General features: G+C 36.4%; 1 protein-coding gene across 5 annotated transcripts in view; it reads left to right on the top strand.

Moving 5' to 3' along the window:
• The window catches only part of CDH8 (cadherin 8), a 386,533-nt gene that overhangs the window by 126,004 nt on the left and 241,253 nt on the right, over window positions 1–19,276 (top strand). For all 5 annotated transcript variants that reach the window (XM_009430926.5, XM_009430927.5, XM_009430925.5 and 2 more), the window contains one exon: window positions 11,235–11,529. In XM_009430926.5, the coding sequence (XP_009429201.2) occupies window positions 11,235–11,529 (295 nt within the window). The remainder of the gene's footprint in view (window positions 1–11,234; window positions 11,530–19,276) is intronic.

Raw genomic sequence — 19,276 nt, 5'->3', positions numbered from 1 at the left:
TGTAATTCAACCCAGGTCTTTTGATTTTCACTTATCCAAAAGGAAGGATGTTTGAGAATTTCTTTAGTTAGTCATGCTGCCATTCTCTCTTTCATCCACCCATACATTCCTCAGTAAAATCATTTGTCTATCCATTCTCTTCATCCCAATTATCTTATCTATCTGATTAGCCCTTCACCTAGTCATCCATCAACCCATTCATCCATTCATTGAGTAATCATGACAGAAACTCGAAAATGTGATGATTTCTTTGAGGCAGGGATTTTTGTCACAAGCTTCTGCATTCTTCCAAAGCTTTAAATGAGACAGTTTATTGCTCAAGAAGTAGGAGTAAGCAAGTTAAAATCAAGCATTTTGACACAGAAAAAAACATGATGTGCCATTGTCACCCTCCTATTTTATGGCCCAAATGAAACTCCAGTTTTATGTATGTCTTTTTTTTTTTTTTAAACCTCAATTGCAATGTTCTTCCAAGTTCACAGCATTTTGATTGCCCCATACTCCTTTTATAAATATGGAATTTCATAGTAGATGACTGTTATTTGGTTATCTACTGTGTTCCTTCCCGCTGTGCTATTGTCACTTATTTGAGTAACAAGATGCATCCTGTTTTGCAAGTGATTGCGATTACTATATGAGAAATCTATCTCATATTTTCAGCTCCTATTAGTACTCTTGTTAATCAAGCTCTTTGAAACATAAAGAGCACTGATATAACATTCTGTCAGGATTTCACACTTTTTGACAGTACAATCTAATGTTCCTCTGTGACTTGCCCTTTGGAAAATTTTCTGAATATCTTTTATCTGTGTTAATTATCCATATCTCTGTAAGATCCACTTCTTTTGTTTGGCTGATAAACCTGGGTGTATTTTTCAGTCTTATTCTTACTTTCATCATTTATTACTTCACTGGGTGTTTATTTGTCGAACACTTCTCCTTTCTTTATAGAATGGATGGATATCGGTATCCATATCTATACACATATCTATATCTCTATTCATCTACCTATCAAGAAAGAAAAAGAGAGAGAGGTGGGGGGCGGGTTTAGGGAATTCATAAAGAGATATTGTGTTGATGAAAATCAAATATGTACCAAAGCTCTTTATAGAAGAATCTCTTAGAATTAAAGTTTAACTTCCAACACCTATGCCTGCTTTAGTGCAAAATAAGGAGTAACACCCTGGCAAAGAATAACTTGTTAGTTTTTTCCCCAGATCTATCTTTTGCGATAGACACTGTGGTTCTTGAAGCCTACCCACTCACCAGTGCATCTATTAGTTAATTCATCCATTTATTTAAAACATTTAATGTGCATTGAAACATAAATGGAAGGATGGCTGAGAATCTCATTTAGTTAGTAATCGCTTTATTACTATGCCCTTCATCCATGCATTCTCCAATAAAATCACTCATCTACCCATATTCTTCCCCTTAGTTCTCTTATCAATCAATTATTGATCCATCTATCTATCCATCCATTCATCCATCCATCCATCCATCCATCCATTCATCCATCCACCCATCCATCCTTCCACTCTTGGAGTTATTCACCTAAATCTCTTTTCAGTAATTGACCCACTATTACTATTCACTCACACTCTTGCCCACTCAAGTATTTATTCACTGACCCAGTGCACATCGACCACCCTCTTCCCATGTCTAGGCTTATAATTATTAAGTAAACAAGAAATAAAACCTTCCAGATATATTTTATATCATTGCTTATTGAATGGGTGAATAAGTACCAAACATGTATTTATTAAGTAATTTGCCCAATGTAAGACGTTAAGCTCAGATTGTGTCCAGATAATTTAATTCAAGAAGTTACATTCTTATTTTTACTACAAATCAATGTTGTATATTGAATACTAACCGAGAATACGTTGATAGGCATACTTTTCTTGGAAAGTAATTCCAGATTGGGCAGACTCATCATTATATTTCCTAAATTTAATCCCCATAAGAGTCCACCCTATATGCCTTTTTATTTGAATATCATAGTTTCTGGGACATATCGCGCCCTTAACAGCATTATCTATTATCTAATATTAATAATGACAAGAACTCTAAAGGACAAGTACTTTATTAAACTATCTTGCAAATAAGGAAACTAGTCTTGGAGAGGTTAAGTAAATTTCTCAGTATCTTTGTTCCAATCTACCTCTATTTCTTATCAGACTCTTATTCTAGATCCCACAATCTGAACACTTTTAAATCTTTGCTTGTCTTAGAGAAACATATTGATTTCCAAGCCCATAAGATTTAATATTTTAATCAGACTATTATCAGCATACATAAGAAAATATGTATCCAAAGAAGCGATTTCTGTTGCCTTTTTTTTTTTTTTTTTGTGGCTGCTTGGTTAAATATTGGAGTTTCCAACACAGAATGCAAAGAAAAAGAGAAATTCTAAGAATATAGAATTTGAGCGTTCTTGGTGTATTTTTAAGACCTTATAAAAAAATTAAATGGGCATATTTAAGTGATTTTATTTTCTGGCATAATTACAGAATTAATCCATCTAATTCTCCTTTCTCTGAATTCTATCAAAAAGGTTTCATTTGTGTGTGGGTTCTTATATAAAAATAATTTGCTCATCGTAATAAGTATTTAAGAATCTTAGAAATTATATTTTTTATAAAAAAATGAGATTTGTGAACTTTATTGGAGTCTAGCTACAAGCAACGGATTTGCTATAGGGCTGACACATGTTGTTTCCAAACCCGTAAAACTGCGGTCCAGACCGAAGATAGTAGAAAATTTGCCAAGGCCATGAACACTTTCTTGGGAATTCTCCTGGGAAAAAGCTTGCCAGCCTCTCCTTGTCAAATATTCTCTCTTTGCACTTCTATTAGCTGAGTTTTTGGGTATACTGCCTTTCTATTTCTAGGTTTATTCTATTTCAAAATTTTACAGGACAGATTGGTTTACAGAAGTTGCCTAGACCATGTGGTTTCGTACACATGGCTTCTAAATGTATATGTTACATTTCTATTGCCATTTAGGAGCAAAGTAGAGAGGCTTCTCTATTCTGTCTACTCCTCCTCTAGAGAATCAGGAGGTCTTCAGACTTACTATTCACGCTTTCCTGAGGGTCTTTATAAAATTATGCCAAAGTATATAAGTTCTGGAATCTGACTCAATGGATTACATCCAGTTATGTCACCTAAGCCATTCATCTGCGTAAAATCACCGACAAGGTGTAGGGTATTGAGATATGTCTTATGGAGATAAAAAGTTAGTCTTTAATGAACACCTAATATGTGCCAAGTATCATGCTGGTTGTTTGGTATAGTGATGAATAATATACATAGAGGGCTGCCCTTGTGGAACTTACCATTTAAAAGAGTAGCACAAGCAGTGCATTCCATTCTTTGACTTTTTTCCAGGTGTCCACAGCCAAAAACAGCAGTTCATTTGGGCATGTTTTCAATTTTCTATTTCTCTGGGCACCAGTCCCCATGGCCAGGTCAAGCTGTTCAACGCTCACACCAGCAGCTGACACAGAATGGAAGGAAAGCATGTCTGAGATATCAAATGCTACACATTTGCCTGCCATAAAATGTTAAATATTTTTCTTTCTTTTTTTTTTTTTGTAGAGCAGAGGTTATTTCCAGTGTTGGATACTATGTTCTTTTCATTTGATCAAGGATTATTTCTCCTTTAGCCTTTCACTTTGTAAGACAAATTTAAGGGTACTTTGGTATAATATGAGAATTACCTTGAGAAGTGTTTTTATTTCACAGAAATATTGTTTCCTTAGACTATGTGATCATGAGGGTCACTGCATATTCCAAACTTAATTTTAACTAAAATTTTGGGGTATTCGTATGCTTATTGCCTAGCTTTAATTTTATGATGTAATTTGTTTCTGCAACTTGTTAAGAATGGAAGGACCGAATGAAAGATAACTATATTTGCCTTATTTAGATTGACTGTAGCAGTAAGACATTTCAGCATATAAAGGCATTTTCCCAATTATGTGGTGCAGCCTGAAGCCTCCCTCCTCCCACTCCATCTACCACCATCACATGATGCTTTATTCAGCTCCAAAGCATCAATCACAAGTGGGTCTTCAGTTCTCCCTGAAAACAATGTTTCTTGAATGGTCCATTTCACATTTGGTAACATTCATTGTGAGATATTCTGTAGTATGCAAGAAGGCTGAATGGAAGTTAACATGAGTCAATTTCAAGGCTTACTCCTGATCTTTTTGGTAGCAGTTCAGAAAAATGCAGAGAAGTCTTCAGCTCCTCCTTTTCTTTCTCCTTCCTGCCCTTTCGCTGTCCTGGTAGCCTAAACACTTGTCTGCTCTAGATTGAAGTCCTATATGCTTATCATTTTGGAGACTTGGGCCCAAAACTAATATCATGTCAAAGTCCCTGGTCCCATCTTTGATATTGAATGGCTCTGAGTTAAGGATAGTAATTAATTCACTGACAGCTTGATAGCCAGCTGCCCAGTTTCTCTCTTTCTGCCTGACAGGCATGATTTGGAGAAAATAATGCTAAGATGTAATTTGATTCAGGAGTGCTAAGCTTGCTCTCCTCTCTAAGGGTGAGCAGATTAATGAAAAATTGGGATCAATATATGACAGAGATTCATGTTGCAGTGATCGCTGTTAACTCTTTTTTTTTTTTTTTTTTTTTTTGAGACTGACTCTCACTCTGTCGCCCAGGCTGGAGTGCAGTGGCGCAATATTGGCTCACTGCAAGCTCCACCTCCAGGGTTCACACCATTCTCCTGCCTCAACCTCCTGAATAGCTGGGACTACAGGTGCCAGCCACCGTGACCAGCTAATTTTTTGTATTTTAGTAGAGACAGGGTTTCACCGTGTTAGCCAGGATGGTCTCGATCTCCTGACCTCGTGATCCGCCCACCTGGGCCTCCCAAAGTGCTGGGATTACAGGCGTGAGCCACCGTGCCTGGCCCCTGTTAACTCTTTGGGTTCTAAAAGGTGTAGGTTTTCTCCCCAGTAAGTTATATATTTCTTTACTTAACTTTTTTTTTTTTTTTTTTTTTTTTGCAACAGGGTCTCACTCTGTCAGCTAGGTTGGAGTGCAGTGGTGCAATCATGGCTCACTGCAGCCTTGACACCCAGGCTCACGTGATCTTCCCACCTTGGCCTCCTGGGTAGCTGGGACTGCAGGCATGCACCACCATGCCCGGCTAATTTTTTCTATTTTTTTTAGATACAGGGTCTCACTTTGTTGCTCAGGCTGGCCTCGAATTCCTGGGCTCAAGCAATCTGCCCACCTCAGCCTCTCTAAGTGTTGGGATTACAAGCATGAACCACCATGCCTGGCCCTTAGGTACTTGGAGAAACTTTCCCATGATGTCCTTCTTGATAGAGTGAAACTTCAAAAGAAGTTTTGATGTCAGAGCTACCTGATTTTCAAATGTGGAAGCAATTTCCTGTGTAATTTACTCAATCCCAATCCTCATCTTATTCTAGAGGAAGAGGTAGGCAGAGTGGCCCAGTCTGATCTTCTCTGGTAACTGAGTAGATTTGGTATTAAGATAGCTACTCACAAAGGAGTATTTTTCTACTGTTGGTGCTGTTGTCCTAGGATTACTTTAGGCTCCTGAAGAATCCTGTGTAAGAGGATGAAAAAGTAATTTGCATTATTTTTTCACAATCAGTGTGTGCAACCTTGAGAAGGATATGAATGATACTGAAGACCAGGGTTCTTACTCTGATTTTGAAAGCAGTGATGACTGTGTACAAGATAATTGGCATCTATCATCCATTATTCATCCATTACCCATCTATCACCTACCCATCTTTTCTTCCATCAGCTCCTTTAAAATGTCTTAATTCCTATGTTGGATGCTAAATTTGAATACATATGTGAGGAAATGCGAGGGCTTTGCATTTATAGCAGATAAGATTTTAGGGCCCTGGGAATAATTTTTCTAAATTCCTTTGTCTTCTTTTTACAATCATTGTTTTGAAAATAAATGGAAAAATCTCCTTTCTTTCCATTCCTTTATTTTTACTTTACTCCACAAATATTTACTGAGCTTCCAACAATATGCCAGACACCTTACTAGGCAGAGGAAATACAAAGGAGAATGAAATGCAGGTGATTCTTCCCATGAAACTTTTATAGTAAAATCTTGTCTTTTAATCGGATGGTGTTATGCAAATATATGGAAGATGATGAGGGTATAATGGTGCTGATACACACAATTCAGCTCCATTATGTAGCAGTCCTGTTAGAATTCCTGAAATTGAAGGCTTACTGTATATGACTGGGATTATTCATTGCACACTTGATACTCTCTGCTTCTCCAACCAGGCTGCAGTGGGTGGCCAGAGGGTTTGAGGATTCATCTGGTTGTAAACGTGTCAGATCCTGGATGCTAGGCTGGCCTCGAGAATCAGAATTAAGGCAGCTTTGAGAATGGTGTCTATGTTTTTTTCCTGACCTCCCCTTTCTCTTTGCTTCCATATTGTTTGCTTGTAAGCACACACCAATCACTGCAATATACTACAACAAAACTATTATGAAGTCAAACTCCTTTTTGAAACCATTTATTTATGGTTTCTTGTCACATTTATAGTTAAATCCATACCCTGTATCTTGGTTTCACAACTCTGTGTAATGTGGCCCCTGTCTTGCTCTCTTATTCTTATTTCTTATTACCTTTCTTTTCCTCAATTCCTTGCTCTATCTATTAGTTTCTCTCCCATACTATGCTCTCTCTCATCTCTGCATTTTTACCCACAATATTCCCTGTGCTTGGCACACATTTTCTCCAATGTTGAGATCTGAAGCTTTTTTTTTTCTTTTTTCTTTTTTTTCCAAGACGGAGTCTTGCTCTGTCGCCCAGGCTGGAGTGGAATGGTACGATCTTGGCTCACTGCAACCTCCACCTCGTGGGTTCAACGATTCTCCTGCCCCTGAAGTTTTAATCATTACTTCTTTGGGGTGGACTTTCTGTCCCTCTATACCCCATTTTCTGAGTTAAGTAAAATTTCTGTATGCTCTCACAGTCCCCAGTTCCTCTCTTAGCATGGCTCTTACAGCATACATTTGAATCCAGAAATGAACTCCAAAATTTGTGCCATTAAGTTTGCTACTTGCAGATTATAAACTCTCTGGGAAAGTTCCGTGAAAATCTCTCAATCTCAATAATCTCATTGGTAAAATGAAGAAATTGTCTCTAGTTTGCTGTGAATATAACATTATAAATATGAAATGTTTACCAGGTAATGAATAGTCAATACATTAATAATAACCATAATTAAATATATTAATTACATATATTAACAATATATTACTATGTAGTTTACTAAAATATTAATATATTAATGGCTCTATTTCCCCTAAATTTTCTGTTTATTTGTTTCTGTCTCCCACAAAATTATGGTATTCTGAGAGCAGAGACTTTGTCTGTGTCTCCCTAAGACAGAGAAGAGCATGGGGTTTATCGAATGAATGGATGAGATCTTATTGTACTACAGCCAGCTGAATGAGTCCTACCTGCCCAGGCAGGATTGCATGTGATTCTGATCCCACTCTGATGAGCAGAAGCAGCCCTTGGAAGAGATGGCACTCGTTTCTCTAGATCACCCTTCCCCAGCCTTTTTGGCACCAAGGACCAGTTTTGTGGAAGACAATTTTTCTACAGACTGGAAAAGGTGGGAATTTGGTTTCCAGATGAAACGAATCCACCTCCGATCATCAGGCATTAGATTCTCATAAGGAGCATGCAACCTAGATCCCATGCACGTGCAGTTCACAATAGGGTTCCTGCTCCTATGAGAATCTAATGCCACTGCTGATCTGACAAAGGGTTCTGGGTGGATATGTTGACAGGGCAGTGTTGTTGCGTTTACGTGAACAAGGTATAACACCCTTACGTGAAGAGCAGCAGAAAAAACAGCAGCTTGTAACCATGTATCCGCTCTGTGTTTTGTATGTTTCACATGAAATATTCTTAGCTCATTTTGTTTCTAAAAAGGAAATGATTACATGAGAAGTGATTCACATAGTCCTTATCACACAGATAGTGACCCATAAAAGGTAGCTAATCATAATCACTTTCAAGAAATGTATCAATAAGTTGAAAATAACACTTATATTTTTGTATTTTTCTCCTTGACCTTTCTTTTAAAATCATTTTAAAAGCACTTTGGTTTATACCAAACAGTCCAGAGTATTTTTTAAGCAGTAATGTTCGCTCATCTGCTGCTCACCTCCTGCCCTGAGGCCTGGACCAGAATTAGTTCATGGCCTAGAAATTGGGGATCCCTGCTCTACATGATGCGCATATGTGAACATTCAGTGCATTTGGGATATCTTTGGTGCCATAATCTCAGAGAGGAGGTTCTTAGGGGGCGTACGTTGACCAGGCAGTGTTGTTGCATTTAAGTGAATATGATATGACACACTTATGTGAAGACTGACAGAAAAAGCCACAGCTTGTAACCATGTATTCTGTACTTGGAGGGCCAGACCTGCAGCCTCAGGTGACTTTGCTCTCTGTAAATTGCTGGTTTTGCACACCTACAGTCTTTTCTTATATTATCAAGTTGGTTACCTGAACAAGTCATGTGCAAGAGTATGTACATGTCTGTGTGTGTCAGTGTGTGTGATACAAATAATAGGATGAAATAAATGAACATACATATATTGTGTTCTGAGATTATCATTGGCCCCAGGATCTGGATTTTACTTGGATAAGCTAAAAGTGAAATTTCTGAAAGAAAGAGGACGTAAATACCTCATTTTTTTTTAAAAAAAAAGTGCTGTATGTTTAAAAGCTGTTTTTGAATGGAGTCTTGAGAATTTGCTTTCACTTACATTGGAACTGGGATTATCACAATGTTTTCAGATAGTTGCATATGACTGAATGTGATATGAAGTAAAAATGGTCACTTAATAGTGCCTCTTCTCTGTTTTAATAATTTTCAGATAGCTGGATGGTCTCAGTTTCTAAAATCAGTTCTGCAGATAGATGCTTTATCCCCGTCTTCTAGGCAAAGTAACTGAAACACAAATAAATGAGTGAATTTCTTCAGTTCATGTAGTTAGAGAAACCAGAATCTTAGCTTTGTGTTTTGTTCTTTCAAAAACCTATGCTTCGCCGGGCGAGGTGGCTCACGCCTGTAATCCCAGCACTTTGGGAGGCCGAGGTGGGTGGATCACAAGGTCAGGAGATCAAGACCACAGTGAAACCCTGTCTCTACTAAAAATACAAAAAATTAGCCGGGCGCCATGGCGGGCGCCTGTAATCCCAGCTACTCGGGCGGCTGAGGCAGGAGAATGGCGTGAACCCGGAACGCAGAGCTTGCAGTGAGCCCAGATCGCGTCACTGCACTCCAGCCTGGGCGACAGAGCGAGACTCCGTCTCAAAAAACAAAACAAAACAAAACAAACAAACAAAAACCTATGCTTCTTTTTTTATCATTAGTTACTTCTCTTAGTTAATTTTAACAGAAGGGAGCATTGAAACATAAAATTGTAATATCATTTAATAATCAGAGGCTATTGATAATTAGAAGAAAATATGGCACAAATAAGTTTTAACATTAATAATGACACCAAATGCAATAGTTTATTTGTTAATTAACAAAGTTTTGTGGACAAAAATGATACATACTGATCCCTTCTGTGTCTCAAGAACTCCTTGTATGTGAATGGAAACTTCCATGAATTATATATTATTCAAATTTTTTAATAAAAATGCTAATGGAAATGTTAACATGCGCATAAATTAAAATGATCATAAATTAGGATTAATATCACATTAATGAATTATAATCCCACATTCATTAAGATAAAGTGGCATTTCAATATTTGTTCATGTTAATACATTTTATACAATAAATGAAAGGGATACATTTTGAGAATCAATAAATATTTGATGTAATCTTATGCTTTAACTTTAAAAAATATTCAAAAGTAAAGTAGGAGATCTAGATGCATTTGGAATCTTTGTTGCTATTTTATGTCTTTTTATAAGCCTTTCTTTTCACTTATTGAAGGGCTTAGTACAATTTAAATTGTTGAAGAACGTGAAAGAGGCTGTTCTGAATAAAAGGGATCCCAAGAGAACACAGCGTCTTTTGAATTTCTAGGAGTTTCTTTCCACAAGACGGTTTTTTTTTTTTTTTTTGGAACAAATATTTGAAATCTCAACTGGAACTATATTGGCAGTTAAGTAACTGAGTTAAACTGAAAATATGTACATTGAAGTAGTACATCGCAATAGGCTTTTCTTTTAAAAATTCAAACCCCCAAATACATATATTATTGTTTTATTTTATTTTAGTTTTTTAAAACAGGAGAGACACCATGTATAATATTAGAATACTCCTGTCTCCAGCTTGAGAGAAAATTGTCAGAACCTTAAAACCAGGGATTCTGTTTTCCCTGGTACCTACCAAAATGTTTTAGGCAGACTATTTGCCTGACACACAAATTCAGTAAATATTCATTGCTATGACCAAAAATGGATTTGGGTTCATGGTGAAAAGTTGTCATTTTCTGAAGGGGTTCCATTTCTGGAAAATGTACTCCTAAATTCTGGCCTCAGTGTTCTTCTCTATAAAATGGGAATGATTTTCCTGGACTAGACGAATTGTCAGAACTAAAGGAAAAAAGACTTTCAAAAACATAATATCTTAATATCAGTCAATATATTAGAATTACTTTTGTTTGTATAAACATCACAGGCAGATCTGAGTTGAATTCTGGATCTACCATACTTGAGTCTGTCAAATATAAACCTTGGAGAGGTAAATATGTGCCTTGTTCAGCATCAGTTTTCTCATGTTTCATATGAAATATTCTTAACCCAGTTTTTTAAATAAAAAGGATATGATTATATGAGAAGTGATTCACCTAGTCCTGGGCATACAGATAGTGACCCATAAAAGGTGACTAATCATAATAATTCAAGCAAATGTAATAAATGGAAAATAACACATATATTTTTGTATTTTTCTCCTTCTCCTTTTTATTATTCTAAAAGCATGTTGTTTTATACTAAACAGGCCAGAGTACTTTTTAAGGACTGTTCTAACTTATTTAGATGAATTTCATTATATTTTATTCTTAATTGATATCCGCACAGCTGCATACACTTTGTACAGCTACTATTAGCAGAAATTGATGATGTTATGTAAAAAGAACCAACTTAATATTCAAAAAGGAGGTAGTTAAAAAAATAACTTTTCAGATTGCTCCATCACTAACTAATGCCATTTTTCATTTCAGCTACACACAGACCTGGATCCTGGGAGCAAAAAAATCAAGTATATCCTATCAGGTGATGGAGCTGGGACCATATTTCAAATAAATGATGTAACTGGAGATATCCATGCTATAAAAAGACTTGACCGGGAGGAAAAGGCTGAGTATACCCTAACAGCTCAAGCAGTGGACTGGGAGACAAGCAAACCTCTGGAGCCTCCTTCTGAATTTATTATTAAAGTTCAAGACATCAATGACAACGCACCAGAGTTTCTTAATGGACCTTATCATGCTACTGTGCCAGAAATGTCCATTTTGGGTATGTATGCTTCCAATTTCACAGATCTATTAAAAGTCATCTTTAGAATAGCTCCTGGCATCAAGGATGGTGTATTGCTGAATGAAAGACATTTATTACCACCTTATCTCTAATTTGCATTTCCAAATCCCCCTTTTTGGCCTAAGTTCCACAGCTCAGTAGCTTTAGTCCCTTAGTAACAGGAACTGATGGAAGAGCAATTTTATTAAAATATCTTTCCTTACATGACAATACTTCAATAAGCTGAATTCGTATTCCTCTCATAGACTTGTAGTTTGAGTATTGTTACTGAGGCAGATTTATCAAGATTTGTTCTAACATGCCAAGCTAATCCTGTTGATATTTGCTTGATGTTTAATTACTTGTTTGTGTATATTCACATGCAGATGCAGCACACAGAGAAACAGAAAGTCGTCTAGGTCTGTAGTCAGCCAGATATTAGGTTGCTCTAGTGGTTCATGTCTAGGGTGGATTAGGCAATCGCCATTACCAAGGGCCTCTGTATTTGTGTCCATCTTAACAACATTTTTTAGGAGTGACTGCTAGTACCATTGACCCACTCTCAATTTTTCTGAGTCATTGAAGACTCCATCACATATTACAGAGCAATCTGTATTTCAAACATGATTTTATTCTTGTTTCTCCCTCTTTGGAATCTGCTTATCTATCCCTAAACCCCTGCCATGATGATAAGAAACCCCTCCTCAACCCAGACATTCTATAATAAAAGGAAGGATTTTAGAGCTCTTCCTTGTATGATAAAAGTAGTAGGCAGAATCTAAAGTTCAAAGTATAAGATTACAAAAGCCATTTTTTAAAATGTGTAATACATATCCAAGTTTGTTTCAAGTTGCATTTAAGACAGCCTATAAGGATGCATGCTATGTAGTAAAGTCACATAGCTTTGAAGCAGGTGAACAAGGTGAGACAAATAAACACAGGTAGAGATAAATTGGAAGCCAGAATTTGGTAAATACAGACATGTATATTCATTATTTAAAGCCCCCAAATTTAACATTAAAGGAACTGCGAGAAAAAATAAAAAAAAGAAATATGATCAAGAACCCTGTTCTCAAGTTTTATAAAATTAAATTGCTCAAGAAAATTGCAAATAAATAAAGATATGAACACCAGAGGAAGTATACAGACATATAGTGTCTTCAATAACATCTTCACTTTAGACACAAATAAAGGCCAAGTATTGATTATGGTTTTCAAGGCTAAATTGGGTGACCATTGTCAGGTATAGTACAGAATGCCTTACCTCCCAAATGTGGTCCTGATATTTTAATTTAGCAATCCAGTGAGATACTTGTGTGTGTGTGTGTGTGTGTGTGTGTGTGTGTGTGTCTTTATAACATTCCTGATGGAAATTAGTTGGAATTTAAATTTCAAATAAAGAAAAATCTTTTGTAGAATAAATGACTTAATTTGCAAGTAAGTTATTCTCATGCATTTCTGAGAAAGAGAATATCCTAGTTGTTCTCCTTGACTTGATCTGTTTTATGTTTGAATGACTTTCTCTTATTTTGTTGCATACTCCTTAAGGTGATTTTGTTCCTCAGAGTTCTTTTTTCTTCCCCATAATACCTTTTCCTATCCCTCTTCCTCTTTCTCACCCTTCTCCATTAGTTCTCCTCCTTCATTTTCTCCTCCTGTTTCTTCTTCTCTTTATCCCCTTGCCATCTCCTTTTCTCTCTCCTTCCCTCCATTGTCTTTCATGGTCACCCCTGTATCTTCAGCCATTTGTTTAATGTGGCTGGCCGTAAAATCATATGCCTTGCCTCATTGGTCTGCTTAAGCTGTTAATCCACATTGTCAGTTGCTTTATGAACATTATCATCTGGATATTTCAAAGACAGCTCAAATTTCACATTAAAAATCAAACTATGTACATGGCTGAAGCTGGAAACCATCATTCTCAGCGAACTAACACAGGAACAGAAAACAAAACACTGTATGTTCTCACTCATAAGTGGGAGTTGAACAATAAGAACACATGGACACAGGGAAGGAAACATCACACACCGGGGCCTGTCAGGGTGTGGGGAGCCAGGGGAGGGATAGCGTTAGGATAAATACCTAATGTAGATGATTGGTTGATGGGTGCAGCAAATCACCATGGCACGTGCATACCTATGTAACAAACCTGCACATTCTGCACATGTATCCCAGAACTTAAAGTATAATTTTAAAAAATGCATAGAAAAAATGACTAGACAGAATATCCCAAAATGGCATAGCAGTCACTTTTGGGTAGAAAAAAAAAATCAAACTAATTACTTTCATGAATTTTTTTTTTCTGCTTTCTGACTTCCATGACTTTATCAATGACTCTGATGCACTCTCAAATCCCACGTACAACATGCAAGCGATATTGTTGAATCTGTTTTTACTCATTAAGCCTCACCAGTAGTCTGCTCATTTAATCCCTAATTCCAGTCACTACTGACTGCCGTGTAATCTTAATGCATCATCTCATTTCTTTCTTTCGACCACTCTCCAAAATCATATCTTAATGACCCTCACTTGATTATTGATGATCTCAGTAATTTTCCAAATAGTGTGCTTGATTCTAACCATGTTATTTCTTAGCTGATATATGTTTATCCCAGAGGAAAAAATATCCCTTACATTTTATTAGATGTTCAGCTACTTACCCAGGGGGACTTTTCATGGTCTGCTTCATTTGATTCTTTTCTTACCTACCTACAATATGACTTTGGTAGATACACCCATTCGGCAGCAAATCACAAGTGATTTCAGGTCTTGATTTGTTATCCATATATTTCTTCTGCCAAGACTCCACTTTATCTACCTCTTGTGAAAGGAGCTCTATTTTTTTTTCCTTCTTGTCAAAATTACTACTTCTTTTTTTTTTTTTTTTTTTTTGAGACAGAGTCTTATTTTGTTTCCCAGGCTGGAGTGCAATGGCACCATCTCTGCTCACTGCAAACTCCACCTCCCTGGTTCATGCCATTCTCCTGCCTCAGCCTCCTAAGTAGCTGGGATTACAGGCACATGTCACCATGCCCGGCTAATTTTTGTATTTTAAGTAGAGACGTGGTTTTACCACGTTGGTCAGGCTGCTTTTGAACTCCTGACCTCGTGATCTGCCCCCTTCAGCCTCCCAAAGTGCTGGGATTACAGTTGTGAACCACCGCACCCGGCCCAAAATTGTTTCTTTATGGCTGGCTGGAATGACACTTTTCGTAGGAAAATGTCTGTGTTTTTCTCTCAGAAAGTTATCTTTCTACCATCACCACCCCCACACACACATAAAAAACACACAAGCAAGCAAAAACACCTCCATCTTTTCACTTCGTTTGGCTTCTGACTTACAAACAGGAACTGAGAAACACTATATATATATTTCGCTTTTTTTCGTATTGTTTGGTCATTTCATTTAGGCCAGAGAACTTTCTAATTCATCCTTTCCTCTAGATTAGAGTAAGGTGGTTTTGATGAATGATTGCTGCCCACAAAACATACAGCACACTTTATCTTAATTGTTAATAAACATTGAACAGAGAAGCTGTTATTTTTGCCTCATTATGATTTCTACATCTTCATGCCAAGCCTATATCTATTGATTGTGTGTCAGAGGCTCTCATTTCTATGTATGTAAGTCATGTGTCTTATAAATATGTTGAGAAAGAAAACTGCAGAAATATCTGCAAACATCAAGTCCATTTTCAGATAAGAAAAGGACTTAAAATATATTACTAGCAGCCAACATGGTGAAATCTTGTCCCTACTAAAAATACAAAAATTAGCTGGGTGTGGTGGCATATGCCTGTAATCCCAGCTACTCGGGAGGCTGAGGCAGGGGGTTCACTTGAACCTGGGAGGTGGAGGTTGCAGTGAGCGGAGATCGTGCCACTGCACTCCAGCCTGGGAGACAGTGCGAGACTCTGTCTCAAAAAAAAAATTATCAGCTACGTAATGAAGTGCCTATATGCACTTGTAAATACATACATACACATGTATATATTTCTTCATCTAAAATGTTTTTGCTAATAGAGTAGACATTTCAATAATCCACACTAACATATATATGTTGTATATAGAATTCATAGTTATGTATGTTATATATATTTATATATTATATTATATATATAATAAAGATATATATAATAAAGATATATATGTATTATATATCTTTAGCCTGCGACATGTCTTCCAAAAACCACAGAGGATGTGTTGAAGTTTCCGGTGGGAGTTTGAACCCTGGTTCTATCCCTTATTATCAGGTTGACTATGAAGTTTGGGGAGGTTAAATTTTTGCCATTTTCCTTAGCTACAAAGCAAGGATAATTTTTATGTTGCTTTCATTGTGTGGGACTTGCATGACAAAGTACAATGTAAAGGTATGCCAAAAAGTAAATAAGTGTTCCACAATTGGTTGTTGTTTATGGCTTTAAAATTATTTTTATTAATCTGTTTCCCACCTTACCTTTGGACCTTTCCTTATATATCGATTTTATGCATTGGATGTCTGGGGTCTGTGTGACTACAGCCTCTCTGGTTAAAGGAAGCAGAGGCGGCTGCATTATTTCATTGTGAAGTGTGAATTATTCCCTTCATTTCTCATGAAGGTGAATATCTGGAAGAAGGTCGGCTACCATCGCTTTTTTCTTCCTCTTACCACTGTTCTTCCTTAGCCTGTCTCTTCCCTCCCCTCCTTCCTTCTTTCATTTTTCTTCCTTCGCTGTGGCAGAAATGCCAGCACGTGCACCTGTATGCCCTGAGGAAGGCCAGCAAAGGCTGAGGGATTTCATTGTGCAGAAAGTGAAGAATACAATTCTAATTGAGAAATTTACCAATATTAAATTGAAATGAATGTGATGTTTGAGAACTGTCTTCCAGTTGACAGGCTGTCAAGACAAAACGCACATATATATTTGCCCAAATGGCAGCCAAATTATTTTAGAAATATCTTATTTGGAAGCTGGAGACACAGTTCTTTTTTATTCTACTGTGAATTTCATGACTTGATGAGCTTGTGAGCTTGTCTGATTTTAACTGTGGATCCCAAACTAGCGTTGCTGAAGTTGGTTTTTCAATGCAAATGTCCCTACCTTTAGTAAGTTCTAGACATTTTAAATATATATTTGGATTGTTTTTGTGTATTGGGGTCAAGTGTATTTTAATCCTGATTGTTTGCTAAACCTGGGTTTGAGTAAAATGAACTTTTTTTTTGACTTTGACTTAGATTTGCAGGTTATTTGGCTCCAAATCTGACTTCTTGCGTAAGTGGCATAACCCATCTAAGCTTGACTTTCTCTGTCTCTATAGTGTATACAATAATCCCTGCCCAAAAGTATGTTTGGAGGAATTCAATAATTATATTTAACGTGCTACCTACTTGGCCTTTAGTTTCTTTACAACCATTCCTTTGTGACTTACTTCTACAAGTATGATTCAATAAATTGCCTGTATAATACGAATACATGGGTTAATGAAAAATTGCTTGACAAGACCTAACTTTATATTTCAAAATGCATATGTTGGAATGAATCCTATTTTACTCAAAAGCATATTAGTGAAGGCTGAAATAAAGGGATGAGAAAGAGAGTAGTGCTTAAGTTGGTAGAAATTATTGCATTGCTGTGTGCACAGATACATAAAACATGACACTTGGGGTATTCTTAGTTTTCTCTGAGGTTCAGGGCTACTGTAATGATGATCAATACGTATTGAGAATTTACTATATGGCAGAGGCTGTGTTAAATGCTTCTAATATACACAACAATACTATTATGTTAGTACCGATATTAGTTTTTCTATTCTTTATTTTTAATCAGAAAATTAGGGGAAATGCTACATAATATAAAGTCAGATATTAAGTAGCTGAGCTGAAATATAAAGCCAGACACCTGGTTCTACCTCCCATGGGCTTAACCAGCATGCTCTACTGATCTTTGATTATATCTCTAGATAATTCTGTTTATAAGAGCGTTATGATTCTGCAGCATGTTTATAATAGTTAATGTTTTTCCGAGGTGGAAGAACTCTTGAGGTCAGCCTACTTTGCAAATTAAATTGAAGTACTGAGAGGAGAATTGGATAGGAAGTTTAAGAGAGGTATTATATAATTTTCAATATAGGAATATGAGCACTTTAAAAATGTCAGAACTATACATCACGTAGAAATTCAAATAACAATAAAATTAATGAAGAGCTATGTGATAATTACTGCTAAATATATTAAAGCCTAACAAGAGTAACTTGAATGGACTCTGGGTTTCTTGGTAGCAAATGCAAAAGAGGAATGCCTGCTCCACCAAAAAATATTAATTGAAATATCAGAAGAAGGTCAAAAATTACTAGGTAAATATATAGTTGAAAAAGGCAAATCTCAGTCTTTTCCAAAGTGGTTTCACTGAGGAGGTTATAGAAGTCAGTATATGATGGGCAACTCTCCTTGAACAACGACTTCTTAATTTAATGTGAAAATTATTAAATAATTTCAGTCTTTCTCCTTGTGTAAAATATGGCTATGTTTTCCTCTTTTGGAGGAATGCTCATAGAAAACACATACTATTTCTCTTGTGCTATTTTATTATCTTTGATTTAGAATAAATTTAATCTTAGAGAAAAATTGCAAATGTTGTACAAATGTATTGTTTCTGAACCATTTGAGAGTAAATTGTTGACATTTTGACCCATCTCCTAAGTAAGTCTTCCTGTATGAATGTTCTTCTAAGCCAACAAAATACAATCATCAAAATCAGGAAATTAATCTTGACACACCATTGATATCAAATACACAGACCTCATCAGATAATCCGCAGCTGTCCCAATATCGTGGGTTTTAGTAAAAGTATCATATCTAGAACCACACTAATGTAAGACTTATTCAATCTGGAAGGGCTCTGCAGTCTTCTTCACTTATGACTTTCACACCTGACCATGGAACAATTGTTTTATAGAATTTCTTAAGATTTGTCTGATGTTTCCTTAGGATTAGATACAGAATATGCATTTTTGACAAGACTATCACAGATAATGCCTTACTAATTTGTATCAGGTGGTACATGATTTTGATTTATTCCATAATTGGTGACAATAATTTTGATCACTTCATGAAGGAAGTGTTTGCCCTGCATCTCCATCATAGCTTTTTTTCTTTTTGCACTTAACACTTTATGAACAGATACTTAGAGACTATGTAAGTATCTTATTCCTCATGAAACTATTAACCCAAAATTTTAACATCCATTGAAGTTTCTTGGCTGAATTAATGATTACTATGAGAGCTGCCAAGTGGTGATTTTCTTAATTCCATCATTCTATCTACAGTCATTGGTTAGCATTCTTCTGCAAGGAAAATTTTCTCTTCACATTAATTTGCTTGTGTATTTATTTACATTAGCTTTGACTTTTCGATTTCTGTTTTATTTAATGAATTATAACAGGTTGAGTTATTTATCCTGATGCTCAGATTATCTGACACTTGGTCACGATGTGTCCTTGGGGCTGAGTTTTGTGTCCTACTGACATGCCTCCATCATTCTTTGAGTACATTCTCACCTTTTGGCCCAACACACTGTTTGAGGCTCATTTTGTACTTCTTCTAGCCCAGCCCTAGAATTAGCCATTTACACACACACAAAAATCTGGTTCCGTTTAAAGGAGAATTGTATTTACATATGAAAGTCTGGGCATTAGTTGTGTTCATTGTTATTAGGATCTCAGTATTCCCAAGCCTTTTCAGTGGACAGGGCAGAACTAAGGAACATTT

Source organism: Pan troglodytes, chromosome 18 (genome assembly GCF_028858775.2).
Source record: "Pan troglodytes isolate AG18354 chromosome 18, NHGRI_mPanTro3-v2.0_pri, whole genome shotgun sequence".
Classification (NCBI taxonomy): domain Eukaryota; kingdom Metazoa; phylum Chordata; class Mammalia; order Primates; family Hominidae; genus Pan; species Pan troglodytes.
Note: the sequence above shows the minus strand (reverse complement) of the source record. Positions and strands in the feature narration are given on the sequence as shown.